Source organism: Cricetulus griseus, unplaced genomic scaffold (genome assembly GCF_003668045.3).
Source record: "Cricetulus griseus strain 17A/GY unplaced genomic scaffold, alternate assembly CriGri-PICRH-1.0 unplaced_scaffold_43, whole genome shotgun sequence".
Taxonomy (NCBI): domain Eukaryota; kingdom Metazoa; phylum Chordata; class Mammalia; order Rodentia; family Cricetidae; genus Cricetulus; species Cricetulus griseus.
In genome coordinates, this window is record NW_023277175.1 from 144,796 (window position 1) to 165,254 (window position 20,459).

Genomic DNA, 20,459 nt, shown 5'->3' on the forward strand with positions numbered 1-20,459 from the left:
GGTTGGAATTGTGTACCAGGGTAACAGAGAGGTAGGTCCTGAGAGTGGGGAGTATTTGAGCTATGCATACACAAAACCACACAGACACTGTGTGTATATACGCATATGTGTGGGGGTGTCAAATAATTAATAATTGAAAAAATTTTTGAATAGAGGTTTCTCTGTGTAATACTGGCAGTCCTGGAAATTTCTTTGCAGATCCTGCTGACCTAAAATCCCAGATATCTGCCATGGGTTTGCTGGCCGAGTGCAGTACACAATCCTACATGACTCAGAGTTTTTTAAATGACCATATCAGTCTTTATTTTCTTTTCGGTTGTATATTTATGAGTGCTTTGTTTTGTTTTGCTTTTTTATTTCTTGAGGCTGTGTTCACCTGAGTAACAGATTTGGATATCGTGAAATACTTTTTATAGAAAAGTGTAAATGGCTGAGATCCACCTTCTGCTGTTTTATAATTCTTGGATTAAAGAAGTATGCCACACACCCTGGATATTATCTGGTTTAATAGCAGTTAAAACTCTGAGGCAAGGGGAATCTCCTTTTTTCATGTGTTACTTAGTGTTTTTTATTTAAATTTTTAATTACTACTCATATTTGCATATCCATCCCTGAATTCCCTCGCCCTCTCATACACCCAGGTTCCCCACCAATTCCCCCCAGCCACCCCTAACTACTCCTCAAGGATAGTGAGGCTCCCGACTAGAGACCTTCAAAGTCTGTCGTATCGTTTAGGGGATGGCCTATGCCCTCCTTGCTTTATCTGGGCACAATAGTATCCCTTCATAGAGAATAGACTCCCAAGTCCATTGTGCTCTATGGATAAAGACTGGCTCTGCTGTTAGAGGTCACATAGACTGTCTTGGCCTCCGAGCTGGCACCCACATTCAGAGGGATTGATTCGGCTCATTGCTGTTTCCCCAGATTTATGATAAGGGTCTCCCTGCTATCAGTAGGTCAGGTCCACTCCTTCGGCTGGTCTGTCCAAGCCTGTCTTGGCTCCTTTCCTCATCCCTGTGCAAAACTGATTTCCAGTAGTATGGTTCAGTGGTTAGTTGTGGGTGCCTGTTTCTGCTTCAAACAGCAACATGATGAAGCCTCTCATTCCTGTCCCTGCCCCTGGGCTCCCACTTTGTTCAGGGGTTTTTGTTCCAATTCCTTCATCGAGGGACTTCTCTTTGGGTCCTCCTTGATTCCTAGCTCCTCTGGCAGTGTGGATTGTAGACTAGTGATTCTTTGGTCTATGTCTAAAAATCAAAAATGAGTGAGTAATTACCATGTTTATCTTTTTGTGATTACCTCGCTCAGTATGGTTTCTTCTAGTTCCTTCCATTTACCTGTGAATTTCAAGATTCCATTGTGTTAATGAACCGCATTTTCTCTATCCATTCTTCATTTGAGGGGTATCTATGTTGCTTCCAGGTTCTGGCTAATACAAATAATGCTGCTACCAACAGAGTTGATCATATGTCCTTAGTGTATGAGTGTGCATTCTTTGGGTATATGCCCACGAGAAGAATTTCTTGATCTTGAGGTAGACTGATTCCCATTTTCCTGCGAAGTTGCTATACTGATATCCAAAGAGGTTGTACAAGTTTGCAATCCCACCAGCAATGGAGGAGAGTGGCTCTTTCTCCACATCCTCTCCAGCATTGATTGTCATGGGTGTTATTGATTTTAGCCATTCTTGCAGGAGTAAGATGGTATCTCAGATTGGTTTTGAGTTGCATTTTCCTGATGGCTAAGGATGTTGAGCACTGTCTCCAGTGTCTTTCAGCCATTTTGGATGACTCTGTTGAGAATTCCCTATTTAGTTCTGCACTCCAACTTTTAATTGCATTGTTTGGTGCAATTAAACAATTGCTACCTTCTTGAGTTCATTGTAGATTTTGGTGATCAGCCCTCTGTCAGATGTGGATCGGTGAAGATCTTTTCCCATTCTGTGGGCTATTGTTTTGTGTTGCTGACTGTGGCCTTTGCTTTACAGAAGTTTCTCAGTTTCCGGAGGTACCATTTATTAATTTTCAATCTCCATGTTTGTGCGTCTGATGTAATGTTAAGAAAGTGGTCTCCTGTGTCAATTAGTTCAAGGGTAATTCCTACTTTCTCTTCTAGAAGATTCAGTGTGGCTGGAAATATGGTGACATCTGTGATCTATTTGCACTTATGTTTTGCTCATGGTGACAGGTATGGATCTATCTGCAATCTTCTGCATGTCCGAATCCAATTGTGCCAGCACCATTTGTTGAAGATGCTATCTTTTTTCCATTGTATACATTTAGCACCTTTGTCAAAAATAAGGTGTTCTTTGGTGCGTGGGTTAATTCAGGGTTTTCAATTCGATTCCATTGGTCTATCTGTCTATTTTTGTGCCAATACCAAGCTGTTTTCAGAACTATGGCTCTATAGTAGAGCTTGAAGTCAGGGATGGATGGTGATACCTCCAGAAGATCCTTTATTGTAAAGTGTTGTTTTGGCTATCCTAGGTTTTTTATTTTTCCATATAAAGTTGAGTATTGTAATTTCAATGTCTGTGAAAAACTGTGTTGGGATTTTGATGGGGATTGTCTTGAATCTGTAGATTGCCTTTGGTAGGATTGCCATTTTTACTATGTTAGTTCTACCTATCCAAGAGCATGGGAGATCTTTCCATTTTCTGGTATCTTCTTTAATTTCTTTCTTTAAAGTCTCAAAGTTCTTATTGTACAGGTCTTTCACTTCTTTGGTTAGTGTTACCCAAAGATATTTTATGTTGCTTGTGGATATTGTGAAAGGTGATGTTTCCCTGATTCCTTTCTCATTGGGTTTTTCATCTGTATATAGTAGGCCTCTGATTTTTTTTGAGTGAATTTTGTATACAACTGCTACCTTGCTGAAGGTGTTTATCAGCTGTAGGTGTTCCTTGGTGTAGTGTTTCAGGACACTAATGTAGACTAGCCTGTCATCTGAAAATAGTGAAAGTTTGACTTCTTCCTTTCCAATTTGTATTCCTTTGATCCCCCTTTCTTGTCTTATTGCTCCAGCTAGTACTTCAAGCACAATATTGAAGAGATTTGGAGAGAGTGCACAGCCTTGTCTTGTTCCTGATTTTAGAGGAAACGCTTTGAGTTTCTCTCCATTTAGTTTGATGTTGGCTATTGGTTTGGTGTATATTGCCTTTATCATGTTTAGATATGTTCCTGTTATTCCTGTTCTCTCCAAGATCTTTATCATGAAGGGATGTTGGATTTTGTCAAAGGCTTTTTCAGCATCTAGTGAGATGATCATGTGGTTTTTCTTTTTCAGTTTGTTTATATGATGGATTACATTGATGGATTTTCATATGTTGAACCTTCCTTGCATCCCTGGGATGAGGCCCACTTGATCATGGTGGATGGTTTTTATGATATGTTCTTGGAATCTATTTGCCAATATTTTATGGAGTATTTTAGCATCGATGTTCATGAGGGATATCGGTCTGTAGTTCTCTTTCTTAGTCATATCTTTGTGTGCGTTGGGTATCAAAGTGATTGTAGCCTTGTAGAAAGAGTTTGGCAATATCCCATCTGCTTCTATTGTGTGGAACAGTTTGAGGAGTACTGTAATTAGCTCTTGATTGAATTTCTGGTAGAATTCTGCAGTGAAGCCATCTGGCCCTGGGCTTTGTTGGGTTGGGAGGCTTTTAATGACTGCTTCTATTTCATTAGGGGTTATAGGTCAATTGAAACTGCTTATCTGTTCTTGGTTTAATTGTCGTAAGTGATATCTGTCTAGAAAACTGTCCATTTCCTTTAGATTTTCGAATTTTGTGGAGTACAGGTTTTCAAAGTATGACCTGAAGATTCTCTGGCTTTCCTCATTGTCCGTTGTTATATCCTCCTTATCGTTTCTGATTTTGTTAATTAGCCAGCTCTCTCTCTGCCTTTTGGTTAGTTTGGCTAGAGGTTTGTCTATCTTGTTGATCTTCTGAAAGAACCAACTCTTTGTTTCATTGATTCTTTGTACTGTTTTCCTAGTTTCTACTTTACCAATTTTGGCCCTCAGGTTGATTATTTCCTGGCATCTACTCCTCCTTGGTGAGATTGCTTCTTTTTGCTCTAAAGCTTTCAGTTGTTCTGTCAATTCTCTAATGTGACAGTTTCTTCATTTGAGCACTTAGTGCTATGAACTTTTCTCTTAGCACTGCCTTCAGAGTATCCCATAAGTTTGGGGATGTTGTGTCTACATTCTCATTAAATTCTAGGAAGTCTTTAATTTCTTTATAAATTCTTCCTCAACGCAGAATGGTCCCATTGGCTGTTATTCATTTCCACGAGTATGAAGGTTTTCTGCAATTCATATTGCTGTTGAATTCTAGCTTTAATGCATGGTGATCTGATAAGATACAGGGGGTTATTTCAATTCTTTTGTAACTGTGGAGATTTTTTGCTGCCAACTAGGTGGTCAATTTTAGTGAAGGTTCCATGTGTCGATGAGGAGAAGGTATATTCTTTTGTGTTTGGATGGAATGTTCTATAGATATCTGTTAAACCCAGTTGGGTCACAACTTTTGTCAGATCCTTTGTTTCCTTTTTAAGTTTCTGTCTGGTGGTCTTGTCTAGTGGTGTAAGGAGGTGTGGAAGTCTCCTACTATAAGTGTGTGTCGTTTTATGTATGATTTGAGCTTTAGTAATGTTTCTTTTACAAATGTGGATGCCTTGGTATTTGGGGCATTGATATTCAGGATTGAGACTTCATCTTGATGGACTTTTCCTGTGATGAGTATGAAATGACTTTCTTCATCTCTTTTGATTGATTTTAGATTGAAGTCTAATTTGTTAGATATTAGGATTGCTACACCAGCTTGTTTCTTGAGCCCATTTAATTGGAAAGACTTTTCCCAACCTTTTACTCTGAGGTAACACCTGTCTTTGAGGTTGAGGTTTGTTTCTTGTAAACAGGAGAAGGATGGATTCTGTCTTCATATCCATTCTGTTGGCCTATATCCTTTTATGGGTAAGTTAATACCATTGATATTTAGGGATATTAATGTCCATTGTTTGTTGGTTCTTGTTTGCTTTGGATTTATTGTTGGTGGTGTCATTGTTTGTGGATTTTGCCCTCCTTTCTTTTTGTGTTTGGTAAAATTAGATTATCTATTGCCAGTGTTTTTGTGAGTGTAGTTATGTTTGTTTGTTTGGAATTTTCCTTCCAGAAACTTCTGTAGTGCTGGATTTGTGGATATGTATTGTTTAAATCTGTTTTTGTCATGGAATATCTTGTTTTCTCCATCTATAGTGATTGAAAGTTTTTCTGGGTACAGTAGCTCCATCAGTGCTTGTAGAGTATCTATCCAATACCTTCTGGCTTTCAGAGTTTCCAGTGAGAAGTCCGGTGTGATTCTGATTGGTTTGCCTTTGTATATTACTTGGCCTTTTTTCTTTACTGCTCTTAATATTTTCTCTTTATTCTGTAGATTTGGTGTTTTGATTATTATGTGTCGGGGGGACTTCTTTTTGTGGTCCAGCCTGTTTGCTGTCCTGTAAGCTTCTTGTACTTTCATAGGCATATCCTTCTGTATGTTGGGGGAAGTTTCATTGTATGATTTTGTTGAATATGTTTTCTGTACCTTTGAGCAGTGTTTCTTCACCTTCTTCTATACCTATTTTTCATAGTTTTGGTCTTTTTTGCTTTAGAACATTTGTTTGATGATGTAAAGATATGTAACATTCTTTCATGTTGCATTTGTTTAATTCAGTGAATCTGTGTTACTTTGCCTATCTAACACCACAGAATGATCTAATAAAGAGCTGAACTCTCAATAGCTGGGTAGGAGAGAAGGACAGATGGGGCTGATGATCAGAGAGAATATACAGAAGAGAGAGAGGAAAAGGGAAGGAGGGGAAACAGGGGAGACAGAACACCAGCCACACAGCTAGCAACCGAGTAAGAAGGAAAGAAAGAGATAGAGAAAAGTAAAAGCCCAGAGGCACAAGGTAGTATTTTTTTAAAAACATTTATTGATTTAGGGATGAGAGATGTCTCAGATTATGAGCTCTGGCTGCTCTTCCTGGGGTCTTGAGGCTGGGATTTGGTGGAGCACACCTTTAATCTCAGCACTTGGGAAACAGAGGCAGGTGTTTGTCTGTGAGTTCCAGGCCAGCCTAGTCTCCAGAGCAAGTGCTAAGATAGGCTCCCAAGCTACACAGAGAAACCCTGTCTCACAAGACAAAACAAAAAAAGAAAACAAAAGAAAAAAGGGGTGGGTTGGGGCTGTGTTGGCAATACCTTTAACCCTAGTGCTCCAGAGGCAGAGGCACACAGACCTCTGAGTTTGAAGCCAGCCTGGGCTACAGAGCAAGTTACGGGACATCAAGAGCTGTTATACAGAGAAACCTTGATGGCTTTTTGTTGCAGGAGCCCATTGTGGGAAGTACATTCCTTCGTGAGTAGGGCTTGGCTGTCTAAAATCAGCTAGCAGAGAAAACCACAGGGACCAAAACAGTAAGGAGCAATTTTCCGAGGTTTTTTTCTGCTTCAGGCTTCTGCCTTGGTTTCACTCAGTGAAGAGCTCTAACCCGTAGGGTTAAATAAACTCTTGCTTCCGAAGTCGACTTTGGTCATGCTGTTTATCACAGTAATGGAAAGCCAAGTAGAAAATAGGTTACACTTTGGTCAGTGGTATTTGTTCTGAGACCTGAAAGATGAACCAATCTCCTGTTAGAGATCGACCAGTGGTCAATTGGATATAGGTTTTCTCTATTCAGTTACACCAGCAAAGCACAAGCCAGAAGGTGCCCAGAGGCAGCAAGGTAAGGAGGCCAGAGAGAACGAGTACCCATGTGTCTGTAGCCCTTTAAGAACCTATCCTGACCTGGCACACCTGTAGCCAGCTCTTAGGAGGCGTGGTTATGGTGTCTCCCTTCAATCTCACACATGAATTATACATCATTATATTATTATTCTATGGGCTCAGAGAGATGGTTCAGCTGTGAAGAGCACTGGTCCCTCTTGCAGAGGAGACAGGGTTCAATTCCCAGCACTCACATGGCAGCTCACAGCTGTTGTGGGATATTAGTTGAAAGTGTGTTACATTCTTTTATGCTGTAGAACATTTGTTCGATGATGTAAAGATAAGTTACATTCTTTCATGTTGCATTTGTTCAATTCGGTAAATCTGTGTTACTTTGTCTTCCTAACACCACTGAATGATCTAATGAAGATCTGAAGTCTCAATAGCTTGGTAGGAGAGAAGGATAGACTGGGCTGGTGATCAGAGAGAATATACATAACGGAGAGAGGATAAGGGAAGGAGGGGAAACGGGGGAAACCAGCCACAGAGCCAACCACCAATTAAGAAGGAAAGAAAGAGATAGAGAAAAGTAAAAGCCCAGAGGCACAAGGTAGTAATTTTTTTAAAAACATTTATTGATGTAGGGTTGAGAAATGTCTCAGAGATTATGAACACTGGCTGCTCTTCCAGGGGTCTTGAGGCTGGGCTTTGGTGGAGCACCCCTTTAATCTTAGCACTCGGGAGACAGAGTCAGGTGTTTGTCTGTGAGTTCGAGGCCAGCCTGGTCTCCAGATCTTGTGCTAAGTTGGCTCCCAAGCTACACAGAGAAACCCTGTATTGAAAGACAAAACAAAAAAGAAAACAAAACATAAAAAGGGGTGGGTTGGGGCTGTGTTGGCACATACCTTTAACCCTAGTGCTCCAGAGGCAGAGGCAACAGACCACTGAGTTTGAGGCCATCCTTGTCTACAGAGCAAGTTACAGGACATCCAGAGCTGTTATACAGAGAAACCTTGATGGTTTTTTGTTGCAGGAGCCATTTGTGGGAAGTACATTCCTTCGTGAGTAGGGCTTAGCTGTCTAAAATCAGCTAGCAGAGCAAACCACAGGGACCAAAACAGTAAGCAGCAATTTTCTGAGTTTTTTTTCTGCTTCAGGATTCTGCTTTGGTTTTACTCAGTGAAGAGCTCTAACTGGTAGGGTAAAATAAACTCTTGCTTCAGAAGTCGACTTTGGTCATGCTGTTTATCACAGTAACGGAAAGCCTAGTAGAAAATAGGGTACACTTTGGTCGGCTGTATTTGTTCTGAGACCTGTGAGACCTGATAGATGAACCAATCTCCAGTTAGAGATCGACCAGTGGTCAATTGGATATAGGTTTTCTTTCTTCAGATACACCAGCAAAGCACAAGCCAGAGGGTGCCCAGAGGCAGCAAAGCAAGGAGGCCAGAGAGAGTGAGTACCCATGTGTCTGTAGCCCTTTAAGAACCTATCCTGACCTGGCACACCTGTAGCCAGATCTTAGGTTGTATGGTTATGGTGTCTCCCTTCAATCTCACACAGGAATTATATATAATTATATCATTATTCTATGGACTTAGAGAGATGGTTCAGCTGTGAAGAGCACTGGCCCCTCTTTGGAGGACACAGGGTTCAATTCCAAGCACCCACAATGCAGCTCACAGCTGTTGTGGGATATTGGTTGAAAGTGTGTTACATTCTTTTATGCTGTAGAACATTTGTTTGATGATGTAAAGATATGTTACATTCTTTCGTGTTGCATTTGTTTAATTCAGTGAATCTGTGTTACTTTGCCTACCTATAACCACTGAATGATCTAATAAAGAGATGAACTCTCAATAGCTGGGTGGGAGAGAAGGACAGACGGGGCTGGTGATCAGAGAGAATATACAGAAGAGAGAGAGGAAAAGGGAAGGAGGGGAAAAGGGAAGAGAGAGAACACCAGCCACACAGCTAGCAACCGAGTAAGAAGGAAAGAAAGAGATAGATTAAAGTAAAAGCCCAGAGGCACAAGGTAGTATTTTTTTTTAAAAAAAAACATTTATTGGTTTAGGGTTGAGAGATGTCTCTGATATTATGAGCATTGTCTGCTCTTCCAGGCGTCCTGAGGCTGGGCTTTGGTGGAGCACACCTTTAATCTCAGCACTTGGGAGACAGAGGCAGGTGTTTTTCTGTGAGTTTGAGGCCAGCCTGGTCTCCAGAGCGTGTGCTAAGATAGGCTCCCAAGCTACACAGAGAAACCCTGTCTCGCAAGACAAAACAAAACAAAAGAAAACAAAAGAATAAAAGGGGTGGGTTGGGGCTGTGTTAGCACATACCTTTAACCCTAGTGCTACAGAGGCAGAGGCACACAGACGTGTGAGTTTGAGGCCAGCCTGGTCTACAGAGCAAGTTACGGGACATCCAGAGCTGTTATACAGAGAAACCTTGATGGTTTTTTGATGCAGGAGCCCATTGTGGGTAGTACATTCCTTTGTGAGTAGGGCTATGCTGTCTAAAATCAGCTAGCAGAGCAAACCACAGGGACCAAAACAGTAAGGAGCAATTTTCCGAAGTTTTTATCTGCTTCAGGCTTCTGCCTTGGTTTCACTCAGTGAAGAGCTCTAACCCGTCGGGTAAAATAAACTCTTGCTTCCCGAAGTCAACTTTGGTCATGCTGTTTATCAAAGAAACAGAAAGCCAAGTTGAAAATAGGTTACAGTTTGGTCAGTGGTATTTGTTCTGAGAACTGAAATATGAACCAATCTCCAGTTAGAGATCCACCAGTGGTCAATTGGATATAGGATTTCTTTATTCAGATACACCAGCGAAGCACAAGCCAGAGGTTGCCCAAAGGCAGCAAGGCAGGGAGGCCAGAAAGAGCAGGTCCCCATGAGTCTGCAGCCTTCAAGAACCTATCCTGGCCTGCCCTTGACCAAGACCTGACAGGTGTGATCAAGCACACCTGTAGCCAGCCCTTAGGAGGCATGGTTACGGTGTCTCCCTACAATCTCCTCCAGATATTCTATATAATTATATTATTATTCTATAGGCTTGGAGAGATGGTTCAGCTGTGAAGAGCACTGGTCCCTCTTGCAGAGGAGACAGGGTTCAATTCCCAGCACTCACATGGCCGCTCACAGCTGTTGTGGGATATTAGTGGAAAGTGTGTTACATCCTTTTATGCTGTAGAACATTTGTTTGTTCATGTAAAAATGTGTTACATTCTTTTCTGTTTCATTTGTTCAACTCAGTGAAGCTGTGTTACTTTGTCTCCCTAACACCACTGAAGGATCTAATAAATAGCTGAACTCTCAATAGCTGTGTAGGATAGCAGGATAGATGGGGCTGGTGATCAGAGAGAAATATACAAAGAGACAGAGGAAAAGGGAAGGAAGGGAAACAGGGAGAGAGAACACTAGCCACCCTGCCAGTAATGGAGTAAGAAGGAAAGAAAGAGATAGAGAAAAGTAAAAGCCCAAAGGCACAAGGTAGTTTTTTTTTTTAATATTTTTTGATTTACGGCTGGAGAGATGTATCAGATGTTAAGAGCACTGGCTTGTCTTCCAGGGGTCCTGAGGCCAGGCATTGCTGGGGCATGGCTTTAATCCCAGCACTCCGGACACAGAGGCAGTTGGTTGACTGTGAGTTGCAGGCCAGCCTGGTCTCCAGAGTGATAGCCAGGATAGGCTCCAATGTTACACAGAAAATCCCTGTCTCAAAAAACAAGACAAAACCTAAAAAGGGGTGTGGATCGGTGGGGCTGTGGTGGCACATACCTTCAACCCCAGTGCTCCAGAGGCAAGGGACACAGACATATTTGAGTTTGATGCCAGCTTTGTATACAGAGCAAGTTACAGGACATCCAGAACTAGTATAGAGAGAAACCTTGATGTTAAATTGTTGCAGGAGCCCATTGTGGGTAGTATGTCCCTGGGCCAGTAGGGTTGGGTTGTCTAAAATCAGGTAGCAGCGCAAGCCACAGGGCACCACACAGTAAGGAGCAAATTTCCCGTTGTTTTCTGCTCAGGCTTCTGCCTTGGTTTCATTCAGTGAAGAGCTCTAACCTGTAGGGTAAAATAAACTCTTGCATTCCGAAGTCGACTTTGATCATGCTGTTTATCACAGAAACAAAAGCCAAGTAGAATATAGGTTACACTTTGGCCAGTGGTATTTGTTCAGGGACCTGAAAGATGAACCAATCTCCAGTTAGAGTTGGACCAGTGGTCAATAGGATATAGGTTTTCTTTATTCAGATACACCCGAGAAGCACAAGCCAGATGTTGCCCAAAGGCAGCAAGACAAGGAGGCCAGAGAGAGCGAGTACCCATGGGTCTGCAGCCCTTTAAGAACCTATCCTGACCTGGCACACCTGTAGCCAGCTCTTAGGAGGCGTGGCTATGGTATCTCCCTTCAATCGCACACATGAGTTCTATATAATTATATTATTATTCTATGGGCTTAGAGAGATGGTTCAGCTGTGAAGAGCACTGGCCCCTCTTGTGGAGGACACCGGGTTCAATTCCCAGCACCCACAATGCAGCTCACAGCTGTTGTGGGATATTAGTTGAAAGTGTGTTACATTCTTTTATGCTGTAGAACATTTGTTTGATGATGGAAAGATATGTTACATTCTTTCATGATTCATTTGTTTAATTCAGTGAATCTGTGTTACTTTGCCTACCTAACACCACTGAATGATCTAATTAAGAGCTGAACTCTCAATAGCTGTGTAGGAGAGAAGGACAAACGGGGCTGGTGATCAGAGAGAATATACAGAAGAGAGAGAGGAAAAGGGAAGGAGGGGAAACAGGGGAGACAGAACACCAACCACAGAGCCAGCCACCGAGAAAGAAAGAAAGAAAGAAAGAGATAGAGAAAAGTAAAAGCCCAGAGTCACAAGGTTGTATTTTTTAAAACATTTATTGATTTAGGGTTGAGAGATGTCTCAGAGATTATGAGCACTGGCTGCTCTTCCATGGGTCTTGAGGCTGGGCTTTGGTGGAGCACACCTTTAATCTCAGCACTCGGTAGACAGAGGCCGGGGTTTGTTGTGTGTTGGAGGCCAGCCTGGGCTCCAGAGGGAGTGCTAAGATAGGCTCCAAAGGTACACAGAGAAACCCTGTCTTGAAAAACAAACCAAAAAAGAAAACAAAACAAAAAAAGGGGGTGGGTTGGGGTTGTGTTGGCACATAAGTTTAACCCTAAGTGCTCCAGGCAGAGACACATAGACATGTGAGTTTGAGGCCAGCCTGGTCTACAGAGCAAGTTACAGGACATCCAGAGCTGTTGTACAGAGAAACCTTGATCGGTTTTTTTTTTTTTTTTTTGTGGCAGGATCCCATTGTGGGTAGTACATTCCTTTGTGAGTAGGGCCTTGCTGTCCGAAATCAGCTAGCAGAGCAAGCCACTGGGAACCAAAAGAGTAAGGAGCAATTTTCCGAGGTTTTTATCTGCTCAGGCTTCTGCCTTGGTTTCACTCAGTGAGGAGCTCTAACCTGTAGGGTAAAATAAACTCTTGCTTCCCGAAGTCGACTTTGGTCATGCTGTTTATCATAGTAATGGAAAGCCAAGTAGATAATAGGGTACACTTTGGTCAGTGGTATTTGTTCTGAGACCTGTGAGACCTGATAGATGAACCAATCTCCAGTTAGAGATCGACCAGTGGTCAATTGGATATAGGTTTTCTTTCTTCAGATACACCAGCAAAGCACAAGCCAGAGGGTGCCCAGAAGCAGCAAAGCAAGGAGGACAGAGAGAGTGAGTACCCATGTGTCTGCAGCCCTTTAAGAACCTATCCTGACCTGGCACACCTGTAGCCAGATCTTAGGTTGTATGGTTACGGTGTCTCCCTTCAATCTCACACAGGAATTATATATAATTATATTATTATTTTATGTACTTAGAGAGATGGTTCAGCTGTGAAGAGCACTGGCCCCTCTTTGGAGGACACAGGGTTCAATTCCAAGCACCCACAATGCAGCTCACAGCTGTTGTGGGATATTGGTTGAAAGTGTGTTACATTCTTTTATGCTGTAGAACATTTGTTTGATGATGTAAAGATATGTTACATTCTTTCATGTTGCATTTGTTTAATTCAGTGAATCTGTGTTACTTTGCCTACCTATAACCACTGAATGATCTAATAAAGAGATGAACTCTCAATAGCTGGGTGGGTGAGAAGGATAGACAGGGCTGGTGATCAGAGAGAATATACAGAAGAGAAAGAGGAAATGGGAAGGAGGGGAAACCGGGAAGAGAGAGAACACCAGCCACACAGCCAGCAACCGAGTAAGAATGAAAGAAAGAGATAGATTAAAGTAAATGCCCAGAGGCACAAGGTAGTATTTTTTTTAAAACATTTATTGGTTTAGGGTTGAGAGATGTCTCTGATATTATGAGCACTGTCTGCTCTTCCAGGCGTCTTGAGGCTGGGCTTTGGTGGAGCACACCTTTAATCTCAGCACTCGCGAGACAGAGGCAGGTGTTTGTCTGTGAGTTCGAGGCCAGCCTGGTCTTCAGAGCGTGTGCTAAGATAGGCTCCCAAGCTCCACAGAGAAACCCTGTCTTGCAAGACAAAACAAAAAAAGAAAACAAAAGAAAAAAAGGGGTGGGTTGGGGCTGTGTTGGCACATACTTTTAACCCTAGTGGTCCAGAGGCAGAGGCACACAGACCTCTGAGTTTGAGGCCAGCCTGGTCTACAGAGCAATTTATGGCACATCCAGAGGTGTTATACAGAGAAACCTTAATGGTTTTTCGTTGCAGCAGCCCATTGTGGGTAGTTTGTTCCTTCCTGAGTAGGTCTAGGCTGTCTAAAATCAGCTAGCAGCGCAAACCACAGAGAAGAAAACAGTAAGGAGCAATATTCCGTGGTTTTGATCTGCTTCAGGCTTCTGCCTTGGTTTCATTCAGTGAAGAGCTCTATCTTGTCGGGTAAAATAAACTCTTGCTTCCGAAGTCGACTTTTGTCAAGCTGTTTATCACAGTAACGGAAAGCCAAGTAGAAAATAGGTTACACTTTGTTTAGTGGTATTTGTTCTGAAACCTGTAAGATGAACCAATCTCCTGTTAGAGATGGACCAGTGGTCAATTGGATATAGATTTTCTCTATTCAGATACACCAGCGAAGCACAAGCCAGAGGTTGCCCAAAGGCAGCAAGGCAGGGAAGCCAGAAAGAGTAGGTCCCCATGGGTTGCAGCCTTCAAGAACCTATCCTGGCCTGCCCTTGACCACACCCTGACAGGCGTGATCAAGCACACCTGTTGCCAGCCCTTAGGAGGCATGGTTACGGTGTGTCCCTACAATCTCCGCCAGATATTCTATATAATTATTTCATTATTCTATGGGCTAGGAGAGATGGTTCAGCTGTGAAGAGTACTGGCCCCTCTTGGAGAGGAAATGGGGTTCAATTCCCAGCACTCACATGGCAGCTCACAGCTGTTGTGGGATATTAGTGGAAAGTGTGTTACATTCTTTTATGCTGTAGAACATTTGTTTGTTGATGTAAAAATGTGTTACATTCTTTTCTGTTTCATTTGTTCAACTCAGTGAATCTGTGTTACTTTGTCTACCTAACACCACTGAAGGATCTAATAAATAGCTGAACTCTCAATAGCTGGGTAGGAGAGAAGGATAGACGAGGCTGGTGATCAGAGAGAATATACAGAAGAGACAGTGGAAAAGGGAAGGAGAGGAAACGGGGGAGAGAGAACACCAGCCACTCTGCCAGCAATGGAGTAAGAAGGAAAGAAAGACATAGAGAAAAGTAAAAGCCCAAAGGCACAAGATAGGTTTTTTTTAAAATATTTATTGATTTACAACTGGAGAGATGCCTCTGAGGTTAAGAGCACTGCCTGCACTTCCACGGGTCCTGAGGCCAGGCATTGCTGGGGCATGGCTTTAATCCCAGCACTCCGGAGACAGAGACAGTTGGTTGACTGTGAGTTGCAGGCCAGCCTGGTCTCCAGAGTGATAGCCAGGATAGCCTCCAAAGTTACACAGAAAAACCCTGTCTCAAAAATTAAGACAAAACAATAAAAGGGGTGGGTGGCACATACCTGTAACCCCAGTGCTCCAGAGGCAAGGGACACAGACATATTTGAGTTTGATGCCAGCCTTGTATACAGAGCAAATTACAGGACATCCAGAGCTAGTATACAGAGAAACCTTGATGTTAAATTGTTGCAGGAGCCCATTGTGGGTAGTATGTCCCTGGGCCAGTAGGGGTGGGCTGTCTAAATTCAGGTAGCAGAGCAAGCCACAGGGAACCACACAGTAAGGAGCAAATTTCCCGTTGTTTTCTGCTTCAGGCTTCTGCCTTGGTTTCACTCAGTTGCTAGGTAAGCTCTTATTTCTGTAATTAATTTTCAGCAGGTGTAACTGTTTTCTCTTAAAAAATTTTATTTATTTATTATGGATACAATATTCTGCTTCCATGTATATCTGCACACCAGAAGAGTGCACCAGATTCCATTAAAGATGGTTGTGAGCCACCATGTGATTTCTGGGAATTGAACTCAGGACCTCTGGAATAGGATTCCGTTCTCTTGACATCTGAGCCATCACTCCAGCCCCCTGTAACTCGTTTAAACTTAGTAAAATATTTGAAACTTAGCTGAGTTCAATTTAAAACTGCATAGAGTTACCTTCTAGCCCTAAACAGTAGCTTCATGTACAAATTTAACTGCTTGCTTAAACTTCTTTCTGAGACAGGGTTTTTCTGTGGCTTTGGAGCCTGTCCTGGAATTCGCTCTGCCGACCAGGCTGGCCTTGAACTCACAAAGATCCACCTGCCTCTGCCTCCAAGTGGTGGGAGTAAAGGCGTGTGACACCAATGCCCTAAACTTAAAGGTGTGTGCCACCAACACCCTGAACTTATAAGCGGGTGCCACCAATGCCCTAAACTTACTTCTGAAAAGATAAAGTGTAACAGGTTTTAATAGATTAGCATCTTTTATAAAACAAGAACTTTACATTGTCAGGCTTTGCTTAAATATGATTTTAAATTGAGGCTCTTAAAGTACAAACATTAATAAAAAGACCTCCTTGGTGTCCACAGGGCAGCAGTCTGTGATCCTCTGGCACATCTCCAGATCACAGAATCTGGGGTTGGGGCTGGTTAGTATGGAGACAGACACAAACAGGAAAAACAGGACAGACACAAGAGACAGGACAAACTGTGTGGCAGAACAAATTACAGACACAGACATGCCACCAAACCAAAATTACAAACAACCCTTGGACTTTCATTTAGGGTGGAACCAAGGGTTCCAGAAACACGCCTGTTTCTGGGCATGTCTTCTTTCCCTATGGTCCAAATCAAATGACCCTCAGACTTTCATCCAGGGCCGGACCTCAGAGTCTCTGAACACATCTGTTTCCCCATGAGGTCCAAATTACAAATTCCCAAATACAAGTACAATTCCTGCGCTAGCACAGATCAAATTCAAATCATGGCACCAAACCAACAAAACAGCAAGAGACATCAAACATGGACATAACATTGAACATATAAGTTGCGAGCTCGAATCATCTTACCTCCAAAATCGAATCGAGGGGTGGTTGCAAATCCAGGATGCACCCCCAAATGTTAGACCCCCAGAAAACTCAGGCCTCTGTGGTTAGCCCAGGACTGTGGTCACCCCAATCACCAGGCAGATTGGAAAGCTTGCTGCAAACTGCATGAGGCTTTATTGTAGGTTAACAAGCTAATCCCATGTAAGCTCGGGTCTTTGACCTGCCCTCCATGGTGATGGCTTGAAAAGACCTTTTATTAACTCTTAATGGTCACTGTGTGCAAGAAAGATCCTCAGTACATAGCTACTGCAGTCAATGTTCTATATTTGGGAATAACACAATATTCATATTCTATATCTTTATAAAATTAATGTATATGTCTAATCTTGGTAGTTTTATTCCATGGTCATAAGACAACACAGTAGCCATACACAACCCAAATTTATAAGAAATGAAGGTCCTGACACCTCATTCTTTGATCAGGTTTTACAATAATCTTTTCCCGTCGATATGATTCCCTGTGTAGGGCAGAGGCAACTTCAGCCATTATAACTTAATTATTGGGTGTAACACAAAATGACCTAAATACTTTGTAGGAAGACTTGTACTCTGTTCTGATTATGTTATTCTTGATTAAGTACAGGATTGGATATTGCAAGTATATCTCAGGGCCTCAACAAGAGACCTCTTGCTTCTTGTTTTTGTTTTTGTTTTTTTGTGAGATAGGGTGTCTCTGTGTAGCTTTGGAGCCTTTTCTGGCCCTTACTCTGGAGAGCATGCTGGCCTCACACTCACAGAGATCTGCCTGCCTCTGCCTCCTGAGTGCTGGGATTAAAGATGTATGCCACCAATACCCGTCTTGAGCTCTTGTTTTTTATGTACAACACATCCTCTCAGGCATAAGGAAGACCTTAAAATTGTATATTAGGCTATATTCCTAAAACCAAAAGGTAGTATGCACATAATATTTGTGGGGAAGTTTAGAAGCAGTACTTCTTGGAGAAGTCATAAGTTATTCCTAAGAATTTCCATCACTCCAATATTCCCAAGGTGTACAATTAAGAATGACCCGAAGGTTGCAACATGTGGAGATCAAAGCCTAAATTAGGTTAGGTCATCATATAGATCAGGTTTGCTGGATCTTGGGCTGGAACCATGGCTTTCACCATTCCCATCAGAAATGGCTGCACTAACACGGACAGCTTCTGTCTTTGCACTAACTCACCATCTTTATATTTTAAGTTTTAAATCTACTATGAAGAATTTGAAAGTGAGCAAATGATGAGATATTATTGGAGAAGTTTTTGTGTTTAATTTTTGGTGGGATTTGCTTTTGTGAGAAATTTGAACACTAGGCAAGGGACTTATTGATTTGAATGTGTTTGGTGTGTGTAACTTCTAATGGCCAATATCACAGAGGTTTTATATATGGTAAAATTTTATGTAGTTCTTGAAAATATGAGTTATGTGATGGACAGCACAATTAGAGGTCTTTGTCACATTTTTATGTTAATATGTTTTGTCATTTTTCTTCTTATTATTAACACTAGGTATCAACTCCTGACAGTCCTAGAACTGACTATGTAGACAATGATGACCTCAGACTCACAGATTTCTTCTTGCCTCTGCCTGCTGAGTACTATGATTGCAGGTAAGTACCACTTTGCATGGCTTTCTCAATTTTTGGATGTTGAACTAGATACATAGCTCTGTGTTTAAGTACATGTCAGGGAATATGATGCCCTCTTCTGGCCTCCACAGTCAACAAACAAGCAGGTTGTGCACAGAAATCCTTGTATACAAGCAACCCACATACATTAAAAACAATTCACACGGTTACCTTGGCAGAATTTTATTTCAATATGAACTCTGTGTTATTTTATGTTTTAAAACTTACATAAAGGATTTAAAAAATTCCCTTATCGTTATGTTTCCATTATGTATACCTTGGATTTGTAAGTCAAGAATACTGTATAAATACTATTTCACATGATTTACAATGGTGGTTGTCTGTTCAGTATAAACTCTGATGTCTTCTAATATTTGAAAGGTGGATATAATAATGCTACAATCTTAACTTTGGTGAAGTTTGTCTGTTTTATGAATTTTCTGATGTTTGGTAGCTGTTCATAGCTTAGAACACATCTACTTACATTTCTGTATCTGTAATACCTCTCTCTCCCATGTGAACTATCTGAGGTGTTCTAAAATTTTTCTTTTATGTAGGCCAAGATTTGTCACTTTACAGATATTTTTAAAAATTCTTTTATTAGTTCAAATTAGGAACAAGCTTGCTTCACATGTCAATCCCTGCTCCCTCTCCCTTCCCTCGACCCCAACATCCCACCTGCCTCTAGCCATCCCCTCTCCACTCCCCAGGGAGGGCAAGGCCCTCAAATGGGTTCCCCAAAGTCTACCACAGACATTTTTTTATGTTTTCTTTCCAGTATGGGCTCTCTGATGTGTACTAAGATTTCTCTTGGAGGAAAATGATTTTTCACATGGTGAACATGTGTATGGTTTCTCTCCAGTATGGACGTTCCAATGTTTTCTAAGATTTGAACTGTGGACAAAGGCCATGTCACATTCTTCACATTTGTAAGGTTTCTTTCCAGCATGGATTTTCTTATGTTTTCGGAGATATGTGCATGTGGTAAAACATTTGCCACATTCTCCACATTTATAAGATTTCTCTCCAGTATGAATTTTCTGGTGTTCTCTAAAATATGTGCAAGTAGTAAATGATTTGTCACATTCCTGACATTTGTAAGGCTTCTGTCCTGTGTGAATTCACTTATGCACTGTAAGAGTTGACCTCACAGTAAAGGATTTGTCACAGTAATTACATGTGTAAGGTTTCTCTCCAGTATGGATTCTTTGATGCTCTGTAAGTGTTGACTTCACAGCAAAGGATTTGCCACAGTCCTTACAGGTGTAAGGCTTTTCTCCAGTGTGAATTCTTTGATGCAGTGTAAGACTTGACCTAGTAGTGAAGGATTTGTCACAGCCCTGACATTTGTAAGACTTCTTTCCTGTATGAATTCTCTTATGCAGTGTAAGATTTGAACTCACATTAAAGGACTTGTTGCAATCTTCACATGCGTAAGGCTTCTCTCCGGTATGAATTCTCTCATGTTTTGTAAGATTTGACTTCATAACAAAGGACTTGTCACAGTACTTACATGTGTAAGGCTTCTCTCCTGTATGAATTCTGTGATGCACAATCAGGTAGGAGGCAGTAGTGAAGCATTTCTTACATTGCTCACACTGGTATGGTTTCTCTCCAGTGTAGTTTGGTTGTTGCAAATGAGTATATGTAGTGTTAAAACATTTATCATATTCTTCCTCCCTGTGTTCTTGCTTTGTGGTATAGAGTCTGTGATCTTCAGTAATGCTGGAACTCAAATTTAAGGATTCCTCACAGTCTTTAGAAGTGCAAGGTTGTTCTCCAGTGTGCATGTTTTCATGTCTATCTGCATTTGATAAGTCAAGAGAGGCTTCCCCAGGACTACTGCATCTATAGTCATTAGAATTTTCTGTGGTTTCTCTCATTCGGAAAAGAGCACATGTGGAGGGGTCATGAAGAATTTTGCCAAACTCAGTACACTGACAAGACTTCTTTTCAGTCTTCTTATGTTGATGGACAGGATCACATATGTAATAGTTCTCTGCAAAATGATTCAGGTTATATGATTAGGAATTGTTCCAAAATGAAACATCTGATAAATGACCATCTCTCTTAGCTCTCTCATTTGTGAAATTCAACCAGCAAGCACTTAGATATTTTTCTTAACCTGAAATTTAATGTGTTATCTCCAAATCAGACTGGTAGTCTTTAATGTCAGTGAATCACAACTGACATCTCATCGTTATTGCAAATATGTAATGGTACCAGATGGATCAGGAAAGTGAAGAGAAATAGTAAGCTTTGAGATGTGCTCATTGACTCATTAAATATAGAATACATGTGTTTATCTTTAAATAAATCTTCTGAATCTGATGAAGAAGTGTTCAATCCAATCCCAGGTTCACTGTACTCATACTTATTGAGAGGCAATGAAGAGTAGGGTTCATAAGACCAAATTTCTTTAAAAACAGTCTTAGTTAAAATGTCACAGGGTTTACTTTCCCCCTGGAAAAACATATTAGATTCTTTAAAGTAGCAGAAGGAAAGGCAGTATTCTGCCAGA

General features: G+C 41.4%; 1 protein-coding gene across 1 annotated transcript in view; it reads right to left on the reverse strand.

The window, feature by feature from the left end:
• The window catches only part of LOC113838580 (zinc finger protein 2-like), a 38,746-nt gene extending 19,018 nt beyond the window's left edge, over window positions 1-19,728 (reverse strand). Inside the window, exon 1 of the mRNA XM_035453853.1 lies at window positions 19,090-19,728. Coding sequence (XP_035309744.1) covers window positions 19,090-19,728 — 639 coding nt within the window. The remainder of the gene's footprint in view (window positions 1-19,089) is intronic.
• Between the last annotated feature and the right edge of the window lie 731 nt (window positions 19,729-20,459).